At 39.6% G+C, this 15,643-nt stretch overlaps 1 protein-coding gene across 2 annotated transcripts in view; it reads left to right on the forward strand.

Moving 5' to 3' along the window:
• Nucleotides 1–9,115: 9,115 nt before the first annotated feature.
• The window catches only part of SNAP25 (synaptosome associated protein 25), a 30,272-nt gene continuing 23,744 nt past the window's right edge, over nt 9,116–15,643 (forward strand). For both annotated transcript variants that reach the window (XM_003983781.5, XM_003983780.5), the window contains exons 1-2: nt 9,116–9,255; nt 11,144–11,185. In XM_003983781.5, coding sequence (XP_003983830.1) covers nt 9,184–9,255; nt 11,144–11,185 — 114 coding nt within the window. In that variant the 5' untranslated portion in view covers nt 9,116–9,183. The remainder of the gene's footprint in view (nt 9,256–11,143; nt 11,186–15,643) is intronic.

The raw sequence follows: 15,643 nt of genomic DNA on the forward strand, positions 1-15,643 counted from the left end.
ATAGGTAATATAGTGAAATGGGGAGTATGGGTGCAATTCTATTATTTAATATTGATAAAAGCTACAATTTACTATGAAAAAGTAGCTATCATCAGCTATTATATGACAGTTCTCCTGCAAAATATTAAAAAGAAAGAAATGGGCTGACATGTAAGAAGAAATGATAAAGTTATAGTACCGCAGGGGTCTTGAATACATGGAGATCAATAGATCCAATTGACTAAAGATTTCAGGGAGTTTGAAAAACAAATCTTCAGCTTAATTTGATGTAGGTTGGTAGGAAGATAGAGTCAAAGATAGAATAGACTTTCTTTTTAAACACAAATCAAACATTCCCAGAAATTTGCCATGGACATGGATACAAAGGAAATCTCACCTAAATTCAAAAACCACATCATATGGGTCACCTTCGCTGCCTATGGTGGGAAAAAAATTAGAAATGACAAGCAAAATACCTCTATTATTAAGCTTTTTTTCTATTACTTAAATTTTAAAATCATACTTTCAAATAACTCTTGAGTTGTTTGAAATTAAAATTGAAACAGAAGAAATTTGAATAAAGGAAATTAAAACTGAAATTTAATGCTATTTAGAAATAAATAACAAAGGCTATAGTGTACGCCCCAATCTTTAGGATAGGGCGACAATAACACAGGATAATTTACAGTAATAAGTATACTGTACCAAAAACAAGAAAAATGTAAAATAAATGAATCTTTTGTCAATTCAAGAAGATATAGAAAGAACAACACAGTAACATTTAGGAAAAAGAGAGAGTTAAAATAAGCATAAAACCGGGGCGAGGGGGTGGGAAGAAGAACTGGAGATTAAATGCATGGGTAGAGGGGTACCTGGGTGGCTCAGTTGGTTAAGCTTCCAACTCTTGATTTCAGCTTAGGCCATGATCTTGGAGTTTGTGGGATCAAGCCCCATATTGAGCTCCCTACTGACAGTGCAGAGCCTGCTTGGGATCCTCTCTCCCTCTCTCTGCCCCTTCCCCTGCTCATGCTCTCTCTTTCTCAAAATAAGTAAATAAACATTAAAAATAATAATAAAATAAAAGCATGCATAGAGATGATAAATGATATCAAAAGCTGGGATATACTGAGATGTACCTGCCAAACCAATCCATGTTATTTTCCAATCTATAAATTAGACTAAAAATAAAATAGTTTCCAGTTTTTGATTAAAAGACAAAATTAGCCACACAATGTTCTTTGAGAGTAAATATGCTTTGAAAATACACTTTTGAAAATGACCCAGATTCCTGATCTGAAATTTATCTGTGTGGTTAATAGAGTTAACTTCTAAACATGTTTCCTAATTTACAAAATGGGGATAGTAAGAATTTGCAGACCGTATGTCATTTAAGGTTCATGTAAGTTATTATATGAACAGCACTTAAAACAGGGCCCAGCTAAGAGTAAGCCCTCAGTCAGCGTTAGTGTGATTTTAATAATAATTAAGGAGAGTTGTCCAACTTGGTTTATAAAGTCCCTTTATTCTTCTTTGGGCACAGTTGAACATAGTGAATCTTCAATAAACTTTTTTTTTAATGTTTATTTTATTTTTGAGAGAGAGAGACAGAGCATGAGCGGTGAAGGGCAGAGAGAGAGGGAGACACCGAACCTGAAGCAGGCTCTAGGTTCTGAGCTGTTAGCACAGAGTCTGACGCGGGGCTCGAAGTCACAAACCATGAGATCATGACCTGAGCCGAAGTCAGACACTTAACCGACTGAGCCACCCACACGCCCCTCTTCAATAAACTTTTGCTGAATTTTAAAGTGTATCTCCACCAGAAAGCAGGCAGGTTCTGCAGGAGGAGAGAGAGAATACCCCAAAGAGGCCTTGTTCAAATGGATTAGCAGTGCGAGAAGACACCAAGTTGTAGGGTGCAGCTCTGTGATAATTCAGCCGATAGATGTTGATGTATATGGGTTTGCTGGTTTGTCTTATTATTAAAAAATAAGCCATGAAGAGAAATAGGTGTTAGCTCAGGGCACACTCCCCTTACATCTTTCCCAAAATGTTCCTGCCTGATGGCACTCGAACTAATGGCCAGTGTCCCCAGCATAATAGCTATCCATGTCACTGTTGACCTTGCCTATTAAAAACAGACATCTCATATTTCCATGCTCACCTCTTTTCCTGGGTCCTAACCATGTTTGAATCCAGACTCTGCATCGAGAGAACAGTGTTAGCCTAATGCATGAAAATAAATAAGCCCCTTGACAGGGAAGAAAGGGTTGTCTCTGTATTTTATTTGCCCCATGTGTAATGTGAGTCTCAAATAGACTTGCAGCATTGGAAAATGAAGGGCTTTGCAAATTATACTTGACATCAAGTTATAGCTTCAGCCTGCCTACTTTGTACCACATACCGTGACAGCCACGGCCTCTCAGGTGTTTCTGTCTCTAGTGCAGTCCAGTGCTGCCCCTGGGGCTGGAGAACCTTGGCTGGCAGCTGGGCATGGAAATTAGGAATCTTTGTGAGAGCTGTGCAGGCTTCCCAGAACCTTGTGATGATTGACATGGATTAAATCCATAGTTTATAGTCCTAAAACCCTATACAAATTGTCAGTCAAAAGCGAATTCGTGTTCTTTTTTAAATGAAAAAATGACACAGGAAGCTCCATGAGGAGGGACTTTTTCAGACAAATATAGATAGAAGAAAACACCCCACACTGTGTCTGTCTACAGGAAATGTACAGTGCCCTGCGGGTATGGGAGATGGATAAGGAATGCTTTAAGGATTTTGTTTGACTTGATTTAGCCCAGGGATCAGTAATTGCTTTCTGTATAGGACCAGAGGGTAAATATTTTTGGCGTTGAGGGCCGTGGTGTCTCTTGCAACCACACAACTCTGCCATTGTGGCCTGAAAGGACCATTGATGATAAGGAAGCCAGTGGGCGAGGAGTGTGACAGTAATACTTTATTTACACACCCTGAAACTTGAATTTCATGTATTTTTACATGTGCAAAGTCTGCTTCTTCTTTGAGTCTATTTAACCATTTAAAATATAAAACCATCCTTTGCATCGAGCCAACACAAAAATGGGCATTGAACTGGATTTGGCTGTAATTCCCTGAAGCCCCTGGCTGAGCCTACTGTTTTCCCCGTCTGGGTAATTGTGGAGCCGCCTCGCTTCCCATGCAGCTGGTGGCTCTTACTAACATTCCAGGAGACGGTTCTGTATATCAGAGCTCAGCAAAAGTGCCGTCTGGGCCTATGGCAGCAGCATTGCCTGAGGCTTATTGGAAATGCAGAACCTGGGACACCCATCTCAGATCAACTGACTCAGAATCTCTGAGAGTGGGATCTAGCACTCTGTTTTAACAAGGTTTCCGGTGATTCTGATGCTCATTGCAGTTTTAGAAGCACTGCCCTAGACACCACACCTGGAAAACTGCTGATTTAGGGACATTAAATGCCACCTGGAGAGTATCAGAACAGCTCATTCTGTCTTTCACTCAACAAATCAATTAACATGAATTGAACACCTACTAGGGGCCAGACCCTTTACCAAACACTGGTGATTTGAGATAATTAATAGGATACTGTTAGACCCTTAATAGCATGGGAGATTATCTTACATCAGAGCCCCGGGGAACAGTTTTGAGTGGCTCTGCTTCTAATTTCTTCACTTAACTAAGCGGGCTTTGCTGGCTGGGACCACACTACTAGCTCCAGCAACACACAGGAGGGAGGTCCAATGTGCTAACATGATGAAATGTTCCATGCCGCCTAGATAATAAATGCCATTTCACTGTTAACATCCTTTCAGCTGGTGAAATTGCTGTTCATCAGTGTCTGTATGCCTCTTCAGGTGCTATCTCCTAGAAGGTTAATATGCTTGGGTTTGTGGTTTGTGGGGAGAATTTATCAAACACTAGCATTAAATACCCCAACAGAGGGTTTGGAGGTGTTCTTCATGCCTACTCTCCCTCTCTTCTTATTAGGAGAGTGGACATTGCTCTTTCAGCTTGGAAATGCTGTGCATTTGAGATCTGTCAGATTCATTAGCCCTCCTCCCAAATCACAGGCATCCCCCACATGTTAGGGCAGGACTAAGGTGTGGGAGTTCCTGGGGAGACCGTAGAAGTGACAAAAACAAAGGTATCCACCACATGGCTTCTCTGCCTTCACCCCAACTGTCCGTCAGCCAGGTCCTTATCGGCTGCCGTCAGCTTGGTGCCAGGGGACCCTACAGCTGTTTTTCAGGTGTTGAGAATAGCAACTTGAGAGGAGATTGCCAAGGAAACCCACGAGACATGAATGCGTGTGTGTATGAGAGAGACAGAGACAGGGCGCCTAAGAGAGCATCACGAGCAAATAAACCTGGAAGAGAGAACTAGCAATAGTACTACACGTCAGAAAGCACGGGACCAGCCTTCTAATAAACTAACCTATTAGGAGGAAAAGTCAGTTGCTTGCTTGGACTGAAGCAAGATGTTTCCCCGAGGAGCCCAACAGCAAAATACAAAGATGGAGAGCTGGGCCCATGTGGCAATCCTGAGAGGTGCTGCTTTGAGACTGGAGGCTCCGGCACTTTGCTGGTTTCCCTGGTTTCAGTGTCTGCAGGTGCTTGGCGCCCCAGCAACATGCCTCCTGCCCAGCCGTTTTAAAGGAAAGCTGATTAACACACATTAGAATTGTTCCACTCTTAGCAAAGGGTACAGGCTTATCCTGAATGAGTGAGGCTTTCTGAATATTAAGCCCCCACGTCCTTACAAACAATGTTGATCAAAACTTTCTATAATATATTCCTCTCAAAAAGCCTATGAAACTGGTATCATGTGCCCTGTTGAAAAAACTGAGGCTCAGAGACAGTGATAGATTTGCCCAGAGTCACCCAGCAACCGAGTATCAGAGCCAACAGTCTATCTAAGTTCTTGGCTACTACACTAGGCTACGGCCCGCAGTCTACTCAACATTTCCACTGATGCACCATGTTACTCTAGAGGGTAGATCCCCGTCACTCAGAAGAACATGGAATCTTGTTTCTGCTTGTTTCAAGGTTCAGAAGTGGTTTAGTGTAAATTCCTTTCCAGTTTGTGTTTGCTAGATCCGTAATTTCTAAAGTGGAGACCCATGTTTAAGTAAAACACAAAGCATTTAAAGCTCTATATCATATCATGAGTACATATTCTGGTGACCAGAATTGGTGTTCAAAAATTAACAGGCTCGGGGCACCTGAGTGGCTCAGTCACTTAAGCCTCCGACTCTTGATTTTGGCTCAGGTCATGATCTCACAGTTCATGGGATCGAGACTCATGTTGGGCTTGCTGCTTGGGATTCTCTCTCCCTCTCTCTCTGCCCTTCCCCTGCTTGCACTTTCTCTCCCTCTCTCAAAATAAATAAACATTAAAAAAAAAATTAGGGGGCCCCTGGGTGGCTCAGTCGGTTGAGCGTCCGACTTCGGCTCAGGTCATGATCTCACAGTTCGTGGGTTCGAGCCCCGCATCAGGCTCTGTGCTGACCGCTTGCTCAGAGCCTGGAGCCTGCTTCAGATTCTGTGTCTCCTACTTTCTCTGCCCCTGCCCCGCTCACGCTTTGTTTCACTCTGTTTCTCAAAAATAAATAAATGTAAAAAAAAATTTTTTTTAATTAAAAAAAAAATTAGCAGTCTTATGGTATGATACCCTGTTGAAATTTTAAATGGCTGCCCATAGAACCAACCTAACATAAGCTTACTACCTTTTTTTAAAACGCTGGTAAGTAAAATGTAGCCCTGAAGCTTTTTTCCTTATGTTTTACTGTGATTCCACACTTGATGCTTTACCCAAGAACCACGGGCTACAAAAGAACAGTGAAATCTATTATTTACAAAGAAGATTCACTTTAAGACTCCTCCTATCAGGAATCTTGAATAGTCTGAGTTACTTCACAAAAGTAATACATGTGGCAGAGTCTAAAATAATATGTACTAAATTAAGATCCCAGAGGAATCCACTTTAGCTGTTGAGAAAACAGTATAGCAGTGAGCCTAGGAGATGGGGTCATTGAGGGCCTGCCTCTGTGAACCTGATTATGTTGATGAAGAGTTTTTGTTCTACTTTTGCCAAAAAAAAATGCTTCTCGTACAAATAATAATAACAATAATAATTACTATAATACTTAAACATAGCTTCAAGGCCCTAAATCTAAATTCCTTTCCCATCTTCAGTTTTTAATAGAAGAAAAAACCCAGATGTGTTTTTCAGTTAGGAAATCATGCTCCTATACAATATTTTTATTCCATTTAAAGTCTCTTTAGGCCTTCATTAGTTAGTGTAACATCAGCTGCTATAACAAAACAAAATCCTTACATTTTCAATAGTGTAGCACAATCGAAGTACACTGTCATTTCATATGAAGGTTCAGGTCTTGGTGGTTAACTGTCAACTTTCCTCCATGCAGGGATTCTACGGGTCCAAATTCTTGCTGTCTCATAGCCTGGCCATCCTCTAGGGTCCTGTTTTTTCTTTTCTTTTTTTTTCTTTTCTTTTCTTTCTTTCTTTCTTTCTTGGCAGAGAGGGAAAGAGAGGACATAGGAGGAATGCCTGTTTTTTTTTTTTTTAAGTTTATTTATTTATTTTTGAGACAGAAAAAGAGAGCAAGCAGGGGGAGGACAGAGAGAGGGAGACAGAGAATCCCAAGCAGGCTTGCCCTGTCAGTGCTGAGCCCAATGAGGGGCTCAAACTCACAAACTGTGAAATCACGACCTGAGCCGAAACCAAGAGTTGGATGCTTAACCAACTTAGCCACTGAGGCACCCCAGGAATGCCTGTTTCTGAATTGCCTTAGCCTGGCAGGGATGCACATCATTTCCACTGTAACTCATAAACCACCTCTAGCCACATGGCACCACCTCCTTGCAATAGGAACTGGAAATGTAATTCCCAACTGGGCAGCTGTTTCCCTAAAACAACACTCTACAATGGAAGAGGGAGGAAAAATTCCAGTGCACACTTAGCCATCTCAGCCACAAAACAAGAGCCCATGCCTTCTATAATTTCACTACTCACAGAGAAGGTTTTATCATATCAAATATTTATCCTCTTGAACCCTTCCTTAGGCTCTTTATCCCATTACCTCTGATGGCCTTTGCTGGGGACATGACTTCCTCAGGGAAACCTGCTATGACCCATGGGCACCCATGGTATGTCCCCAAAAATAATCAGTTTCACACTAATTTAATTTCCTTATTTTACTCCCATCTTTCTAATTAGGCTGTTGCTCTGTGATAGCAATGAATTTACCTGTCTCGTTCATCAATATCTTTAGTACCTAACACTGCCCTGGCATATTATAGGTACTCAGTAAGTATTTGAAAAAGAAGGAAAGACAGGATAAAGAAAGAAGGGAAAAAGGAAGAGGGAGAGGGTGCTGGTTGGCTCTGGAGGGAACTCAGTGTGACTACCTGTAATTTGCATCATATGGGATTTCAAGAGTGTAACCATAAAATGGGCTGGTCACATTTCAGGGATAAGGATCCAACCCTTTTTGGAAAAATAGTTCTGCATAGTTAATAAGCCTTCTTGGCAAACTCGGATAACAACTGCAAGAGACTAAAGATTTTCTGCCTGTAGCTCCTTGCTGGAGGAGGAAAAAATTATCTGTCATTCAGGATTCCTTTAGCTGGCCTAAGAATTAAATGGATTTGAGACCGATTCACAGGAGAAAATAAAATTTAATTATGTATGTATGGGGAATCCATGTAGACATGAGTTCCAAAGACAGTCAGTCAAAATGAGGTATATATGTCACCCTGAACTAAGGAGAAGGGCATAGGGATCTGGGACTTAAAAGGAAAGGGAGGGGCGCCTGGGTGGCACAGTCGGTTAAGCGTCCGACTTCAGCCAGGTCACAATCTCACGGTCCGTGAGTTCGAGCCCCGCGTCAGGCTCTGGGCTGATGGCTCAGAGCCTGGAGCCTGTTTCCGATTCTGTGTCTCCCTCTCTCTCTGCCCCTCCCCCGTTCATGCTCTGTCTCTCTCTGTCCCAAAAATAAATAAACGTTGAAAAAAAAAATCTTTAAAAAAAAAAGGAAAGGGGGAAATTTGCAGGAAGATTAAAAAAAAAAAAAAAGAGTAAATGTTTGCTGGGCCATACAGAAACAAATGGCATAGGGAGGAATTTTAACAATCAGACTTCGCTAAATCCTTCTTGGTCTACCACCCCTAGTTCTTGTTATACTGTAGTTATCTATGGTGATAACTCCTTTCCAGGAGGAGGTCCTCTATCTAAATTCTTGTAGGCAGTTAGGGAGAGAGTCAAATTTCTTCCTGAGTCTTTTGGGCCTTGATTGTTTTCAGCTGGAAATAATCTGTATGCCAAAGTAACACATCTTCAGGTAGCCTCCCCTTAGCCCTATATTCTAAATGCTTCTAAATGCAATGGAATACTACTCAACATCAAAAAGTAACAAACTGTTAATACATGCTACAACATAATCTCAAAATAATTATGCTAAGTGAAAGAAATGAGGGAAAAATGACATATACAGTATCATTCGTTTATATAAAATTCTAGGAATTGCAAACTGATTTATAGTAACAGAAAGCAAATAAGCAGTGTCTCAGCCCTGGGGTAAGGTGAGATTGAATGTGTAGGTAGGATTACAAAGAGCATGACCAAATTTTGGGGGGTGATGGATATATTTTCTTAATTGTGGTCGTGGTTTCCTGGGTGTATACATATGTCAAAACTTTTCAAATTATATACTTCAAGTATGTGGGGTTTATTGTATGTCAGTTATACCTCAATAAAGCTCTTAAAAATAAAATAAAAATAAAAAATAAATATGAGGTTAAAAGCATACTAACCCAGAACAGCATCCCTCCATATTGTCATTCCAAAATCTTGGGTGATTTGTGTCTTAAGAATGCTTCATAGTTATGTGATATCTTCATAGGTATCTGTCTACATTGTAAAGTTGGCAAGTATACATTCATAATGCACCCTTTGGAGAAACAGCAAAATTCTGTTGATCTTGGTCTGAGTATGGCTTCCACCTTTCAGAAGATGACTGAGTTATGGAGAAAGAGTGTGGGCTATTGAGATCTTCTCCTATTTGCACATACTACATGTGCTCATATAAACCCTTACATGTTCATATCTGTTTCTTTCAGGTTTTGTGTCCAAACCCATCACTGACCCCCCAGCCCAAGCACCCAGCCACCTCCCCCCACCACCACTACCATGGCTGAAGACGCGGACATGCGCAATGAACTGGAGGAGATGCAGCGAAGGGCTGACCAGCTGGCTGATGAGGTGAGGGATGGGACACAGGAAAGGAACAAAAGATGGGGAACTGAGTAGTTTGACTTATTCAGGTTCAGGTGGAAAAGGTCTTCCAACATTTCAATTTAAAAAACAGTGGGGTATGACTTTGATATTCAATATACCTGATACCTCTGCAGACAGGAATGGTTTGATAAACCTACGTACAAGTAATGACTTACCCTAAACTCCCAATTTCTAGAAATCTAGAGAAGTCAAGATCTTCTAAAAAAAGCAATGTCTTCGGATATCTTATAGCCTACAGTGTGCTAGAGCTGGCCTAATTCTGAGAGGTGATTATTACATTTTCCAGAATTTTGCAAACTGGTACTAAAATTGAATTATATAAACTGACAATTAAATAGATTATATTAAAACCAAAATTAATAAATACTCAAAACTCATCACATCCTAATTATTTTACTGTATTTTACTTCTATCTATGATTTCAAAGTTCTTGACTTGTGTTGTATCTATAGTGTAGGAATACCATGTAATGGTACGTTACTGTACATCTTCCCAAGTTCACCTTCAGTGACATCATGATATAGTTAAAAATCAGACAGATTAAGAGTATTTATATCCCAGGAATCTGCAGGCACTACAAGTCAGGGCTGACTTACTGTTTTATTGTTTGTCTAGACTTATGAAAGTAGAGAAAATATATTAATAACCTTAAAAGTCTGCCTGTCTCTAGCCATTATTCTTCAATTAACACAAAAAAATGGAGGAAGTCTTCCAGTATTCAAAAATTTTTGTTCTCGTCAGTAAAGTCACCTGCATCATTGACAAACTAGTGAAGTTCCAACATGTCCTCATTGTTTCACATTCCTTTTATTCATTAATGTAAATGAAAATATCAACCAACATTCCTGTTAGAACTACACTTGTTCTTTGCACGCTTAGCATTGGACACAAGAGTTCTGCAAACCTTAACAGAAACTTTCTGGGAGAATCAATTGGCTATATGGAATTATTTGTAAACTTAATGCTCTCCGTCCCTTATATCAGAAAAATAGTAAATTTAAATACATATATACATATTCATATATGTTTTCCAGAGAGCTGTTTGTTTAGCATTTACTAGCATACCACTGCTTACAGCCATTTATTTCAAAAAGCAGCCTCCTGACAGCTCTTCCAGGAAAGTTAACATTCTTCACATTTCTGCAGAATCTTGTCCAAAATAAGTTTGTCACTTAAAAGCAAAGCCTTGAGAAATCACCCTGGTTGCTGGAGTCTAGTTGTTAGTTTCAAAAGAACTGAGAAAAAAGCGACAACGCTGTGCCCGAGGGACCAGTGCTGACTTCAGATTTTCCGTCTCACTTTGTCTTATCTAAGGATGAAGATAATTATTATAGCTGTCTCCTATAGGCTAGTTATTTCAAACATGCTTGATTTTTTTTCACCCTAAGGCGACAGCTTAATTTGTATTGATAAGAACTTCCAATTGTGTTTCTAGGAGCTTTATGAGAAACTTGATGTTAGATTCATCTCAATTCATGAAAAATTATGTTTGTGTTTAAAATTCAATATTCCTGGTCCAGGGAGGCCAAATTAGTCATCTGAGTATTTGAGATAATTTTTCATGCATCCTGCACATGCAAAATTATCTTTTCCAGATTACTTTGTCTTTGATATCAAGATCAGCTTCATATGGTTTTGATTTTAGAAGATCAGCTTTAATGTAATTGCTTTAGGGAATCTTATTATGTAGAAAGACTGATAGGAAAGAGATTGAAAATGTGTTTCAGTTATAAACTTAAAAGAATATGTGATAGTAACCCTTTGTGTTTCTCAAGTAAAGAGAATAGTTCTGGTTTTCCAAGACCTCTGGATTCTGCACTGATAATATTTATGCATTTTTTTTAAATCTCAGTCACTGGAAAGCACCCGTCGTATGCTGCAACTGGTTGAAGAGGTAAGGAGTGGCCGAATTTCAAGATAATGAATTCCTTTTGCTGGCATATTCTTTTCCTAGACCCTACTGCCTTTTCCTAGGCCATGATCCCATTGATTCCAGAGCTAATGAAGTCTACCAGGAAGCCACGTTAATGAGGGAGATGTCAGGCAGCCATTAAACTATCCCCTCTCCCTCCCAGCCCTGGCTACCTTTATAGTCTGGGAAGTAGAGATGGATGGTATTTCCAAGTAAATGCTCCCAAGAAATCTTCATATAAGATTGAATCACTTTAAGCAAATATAAGGAATTATCTACATAAAAACTTCCCTTGTAATGACTTTGATGCCTCTAGGTCACATTTCATCTTGACATTCTGTTTTGACTTAACCACATATATATATGACTTTTAAAAATATATATCCCAATAGATACAACATTTTCAGAAATTGTAATATTGAGAGTCAGGCACTAAAATTCATGAAATAATAGGAAAATTATTTGATAAAAGGAATTTCAAGTCCACAACGCACATATAGAAGCTCTTTTATGTTCCTGACTCTGGATTAAACATCCATTTGCAAGGCATGGTTAATGAATCCCAAACTATTTTTAAATGGGTAAAGTAGGACAGATAGCAATAATGGAATCAAAAGGGCACTTACAATAAACCTTGCTCTTTCCAATTTGGTAGAGCAGCAGTCAACCAGGAAGAATAAATGGATTAATTGAACTTGTCTATTGGGAGAGATGAAGTGGAAAAAGAATGGGATGGGCTATATTTATCTTAACTGAATAAAACAAGCCTAATAGTTTTTATTCAGTGAAATGCTGTTTTAGCTATGCTTTGAAACTGCTTATCAATTCATGTGTGGTTATCATTTTTCGAGATCTTCCGTGTTCTCAAGGAGAATGATTAAATGAGCCTATTTGCCTCATGCTACTGTAAATTGCTTATGCAATGACATGAAAGGAAAGAAAGATCAATTTTATAAGGCTAAAAGGAAGTTCAGCTGCCTCTCACGCTACAGAAGCCAATGTCTTCCCTTATTTCTGCACTTTCAGCTTCTTACCCAGAAATGAAATACTGGCTACATGTGAATTGCCACAGGAGGAGTGGGGAGAAGGTAGTGCCGTGGGCGCCCCAGGACACTGAGGAAAGGGTGAGAGGTACACGTAATGAAATCGGTTATCACGAGAAATGAGAATTTGAGCCTGTAATGTAGCATAAATTGGCCCCTATAGGAAGGCAGGCCAACAAAGGAGCCCTCGGCATCACATGAAGCAGCTTTCCATCTCTAAAGGAAGAGAAATATTGTCTTTGCTCTACCCTGGGAACACAACTCATGCAGAAATACTTGAGGCCCAAGAAGGAGGCAGATATTCTAAATCTAAGAGTGCTGGTGAGGCTTTCTAGAGTTAGCTTATTGTCCCTCAACCCATCATGAGAAGAAATGAATCACATTTTTGTGACATTCCCATGTGAGTTCTCATGTTGAAATGAAGCGAACCCACATGTCAGCTGACATCATTATGTTATATGTCTTCATGACCTTCAACCATAGCCTCCAAGCTCGTTTTTCGTTTTTGTTTACGTGTATGCATGTGTCAAGTAAATTTCTAAAGTACCAGAACTGTTACCAATTTGCCCACGTATGCAAGTTGAAACACTGCTTAGAATGTGGGAAAATGGTGGAGCAAATGCATTAAAATGCATCACTTTGAACTGGCCCCTCACCCATTGGAGTCTTTGGGCCAACCAATATTTTTTTGCCTCTTCTTAACTTGCAAGTAGTGTCAGTCAGTCTTGAGAAAGAAGTGTCTGCTCTCATTTATTCTAACAGAGGGAGAGTCTCAAAAGCTCTACGGATTAAAGTAGGATACTTAAATCATACATTTTTGTTTCTCTTAAGGTATTTCTTGATCAAGCATGAAGTTGCATCTTATAGCACCAGGGGTGAAACAGACAGAAGCTAGTCCCACCTCTATAAATGAGAGGAGGCTATTAGACTTTCTATCCTCGGGAAATTACGAGCAAGGCATTATTAGAGTAGACTGATTGCTCTTACTTCCTCCTGGGTTATTTTATATTGATGGTCAAACACCCCTTATGTCTAGGGCAATGGCTATTCAGATGATAGTCTGCTTTTCAATCAAAAAAGAAATTTTCTTTAAAGAGAATCAGCATTAAATATTCATCAAGGGCAGAAATCATTTGGCAAATACGAGCTCTGAAATACCAGGATCTTCCCCATGATCCCAAAGTGCATCAGTGCTATCTAATTTGAATTGAGCTGAATTCTTATTGAAATTTAGTCTCAAAGACAGGAAAGGTCACTAAATTTGTAAAGTCTCCCTAAGGCAGACAACCCCACTTTCAGTTCAGTATATGACTTTGTGCCATCCCCCATAGACTTTAGGGTGTAACAGAGTGGCAGGTGTAGAATCTTACTTTTTAATAGAAGCCATTATTGGCATTTCAAGGATAGTGTAAAGTTACACATAAGTCAATTGGGAAAGTTCAGAAAAGCTAGATACCATATACAGGTAAAAAGATTAGAAATCATATAACACTTGGTTCCCAGCCTAGAGTTGCAAACTGGCTCTTCCGATGGCTGTTCTTCAACAAACATGTATGGAATTCCTAACTTTGGAGGTCTGAAGGAAGATATAAATTTGTATCATGCAGGAAACCAGGTATGAAAATAACTCTCCAAATTCAAGGCCTTACCTGCCTTTGGAGCACATAAGAGGGAACAATTAATTCTGGTAATAAAGTCATGAATGTCTCTACAGTATTTGGTTCTGGGCGAAAAGGCTAACTCTGCTGACAATAAATGCTGGAAATGAAATCTACACATGAATGCCTTGAGCTATGAAAACTAGCCCCAGGAAAGCCCCACTGCTTTAGGGCAGGCCAATTCAGAAGCACCACACAGAGCTTTCCTGGAGTGAAAGTTACTGAGGCTCTGTGTGGTGTTTTTTGCATGGATGTTTTAAGCATCTTTTCTTTTCATCCCAATTTATCTTTCAAGACACTCTGGTAATGAGAAGGGAATAAGCATTCTAAAGCTATGTCTTTGTTATGCCAGACTTTCTACTAAAACTGGAAAATTGAGGCAGGGCAGTTGTTTTCCTATAGGTAGATATGGGGTCTTTTGGAATTCTAACAGTTAAGATAGTGCCTAGACAGTCCAGGTTTTAGTTCAGATGTGTTGGGCTTTGGGGAAAGCATCTCAGAATGAGAAAAGAAAGACTTTAAAATGTTCTAGAAACATGGTCTTAGTTCATCTGCGAGAAAGGGAAAATAAAAATAGAGAAAGAAAAAGAAAGAAAAAAAATTCCTGACATCTCCAACTCCCTGGTTTTTAGGTAGACAATTTTCCCAGCACTCTCAAACAGGAACCAAGAATAGAGCTAAGACAAAAATGGAACCATCTTCTCTCATTCCTAGCTATTAAAACACAATACTCCTTAAGAATAAAAGTAATATTCTGCCTTTCCTGAAATATTATCCCCATCCCTGCCCTTCTCCCTTGCATTTCTAGTATCCCCAAAGAATAATCCAGTTATTTTGATAAAAACTGTCAGGAATACAGTGGAGTCAAATGTAAGTTCTAAAATTTATTGAGAACCTACTATGTGCAGGGTACTATACCTAGAGCCATCATCATCAAACATATATAATCTAACTTAACCCTTGTAGGTGGCCACCTTTTACTAGTATTCTGATCTCCATCTTACCAAGGAGGAAATTGAAGTACACAGTGGTTAAGTAACTTGCTTGAGATACCCAGCTACAAATGGTACACATGAAATTAAAACCCAGGTCTAGTGAATCCCAGATCCCAGACTGTGAATTCTTAACACACAGCACTCCCCTTCCACCAGCAAACCCTACCATATTTACTTTTTCCTTTGAGAATTCTGCAAAAAGCAAAAGGATCTGAAAAAACAAACACAGCAGCCCATTCTAAACTGATTGAGATTCTATACAAATTAAATCCTTTATCTTAATTGCTTTTTGTAAATACAGCCTCCCATAGAGTTGAACTTTTAGAAGCCTTTACTTTCTGAGCTCATTTTAATCTTTATAAGTACTCTGGGCAGTAAGGGAGCTGTTTCTTTCCCTGTCTGACACCTAGGGAAGCTGAGACACAGAACAAGTGACTCTTACAATAGAACTACAAAGATAAGTCTAAAATTTGAAATTATCGACTCCCAGATCCCAACTCTGTCCACCTAACCAAACTGTGTCTAACTCTGTGAAGCAGTTGAGAAGCCATATGCTTGGCCCTTACCTTAGTGCCTGGAACAGAGTGGAGGCTCAATAAATAATCAGTGAATGAATGAATGAGTGAATGAATGAATGAATGAATGAACAAATGAATAAACAAATGAGTGAATGAACACCAACCCAGTAACCACCCAGTCTTCTTTGGCATCTTTACCCTTATCTTAAACATGGGGAAACATGCT

Source organism: Felis catus, chromosome A3 (genome assembly GCF_018350175.1).
Source record: "Felis catus isolate Fca126 chromosome A3, F.catus_Fca126_mat1.0, whole genome shotgun sequence".
NCBI lineage: Eukaryota > Metazoa > Chordata > Mammalia > Carnivora > Felidae > Felis > Felis catus.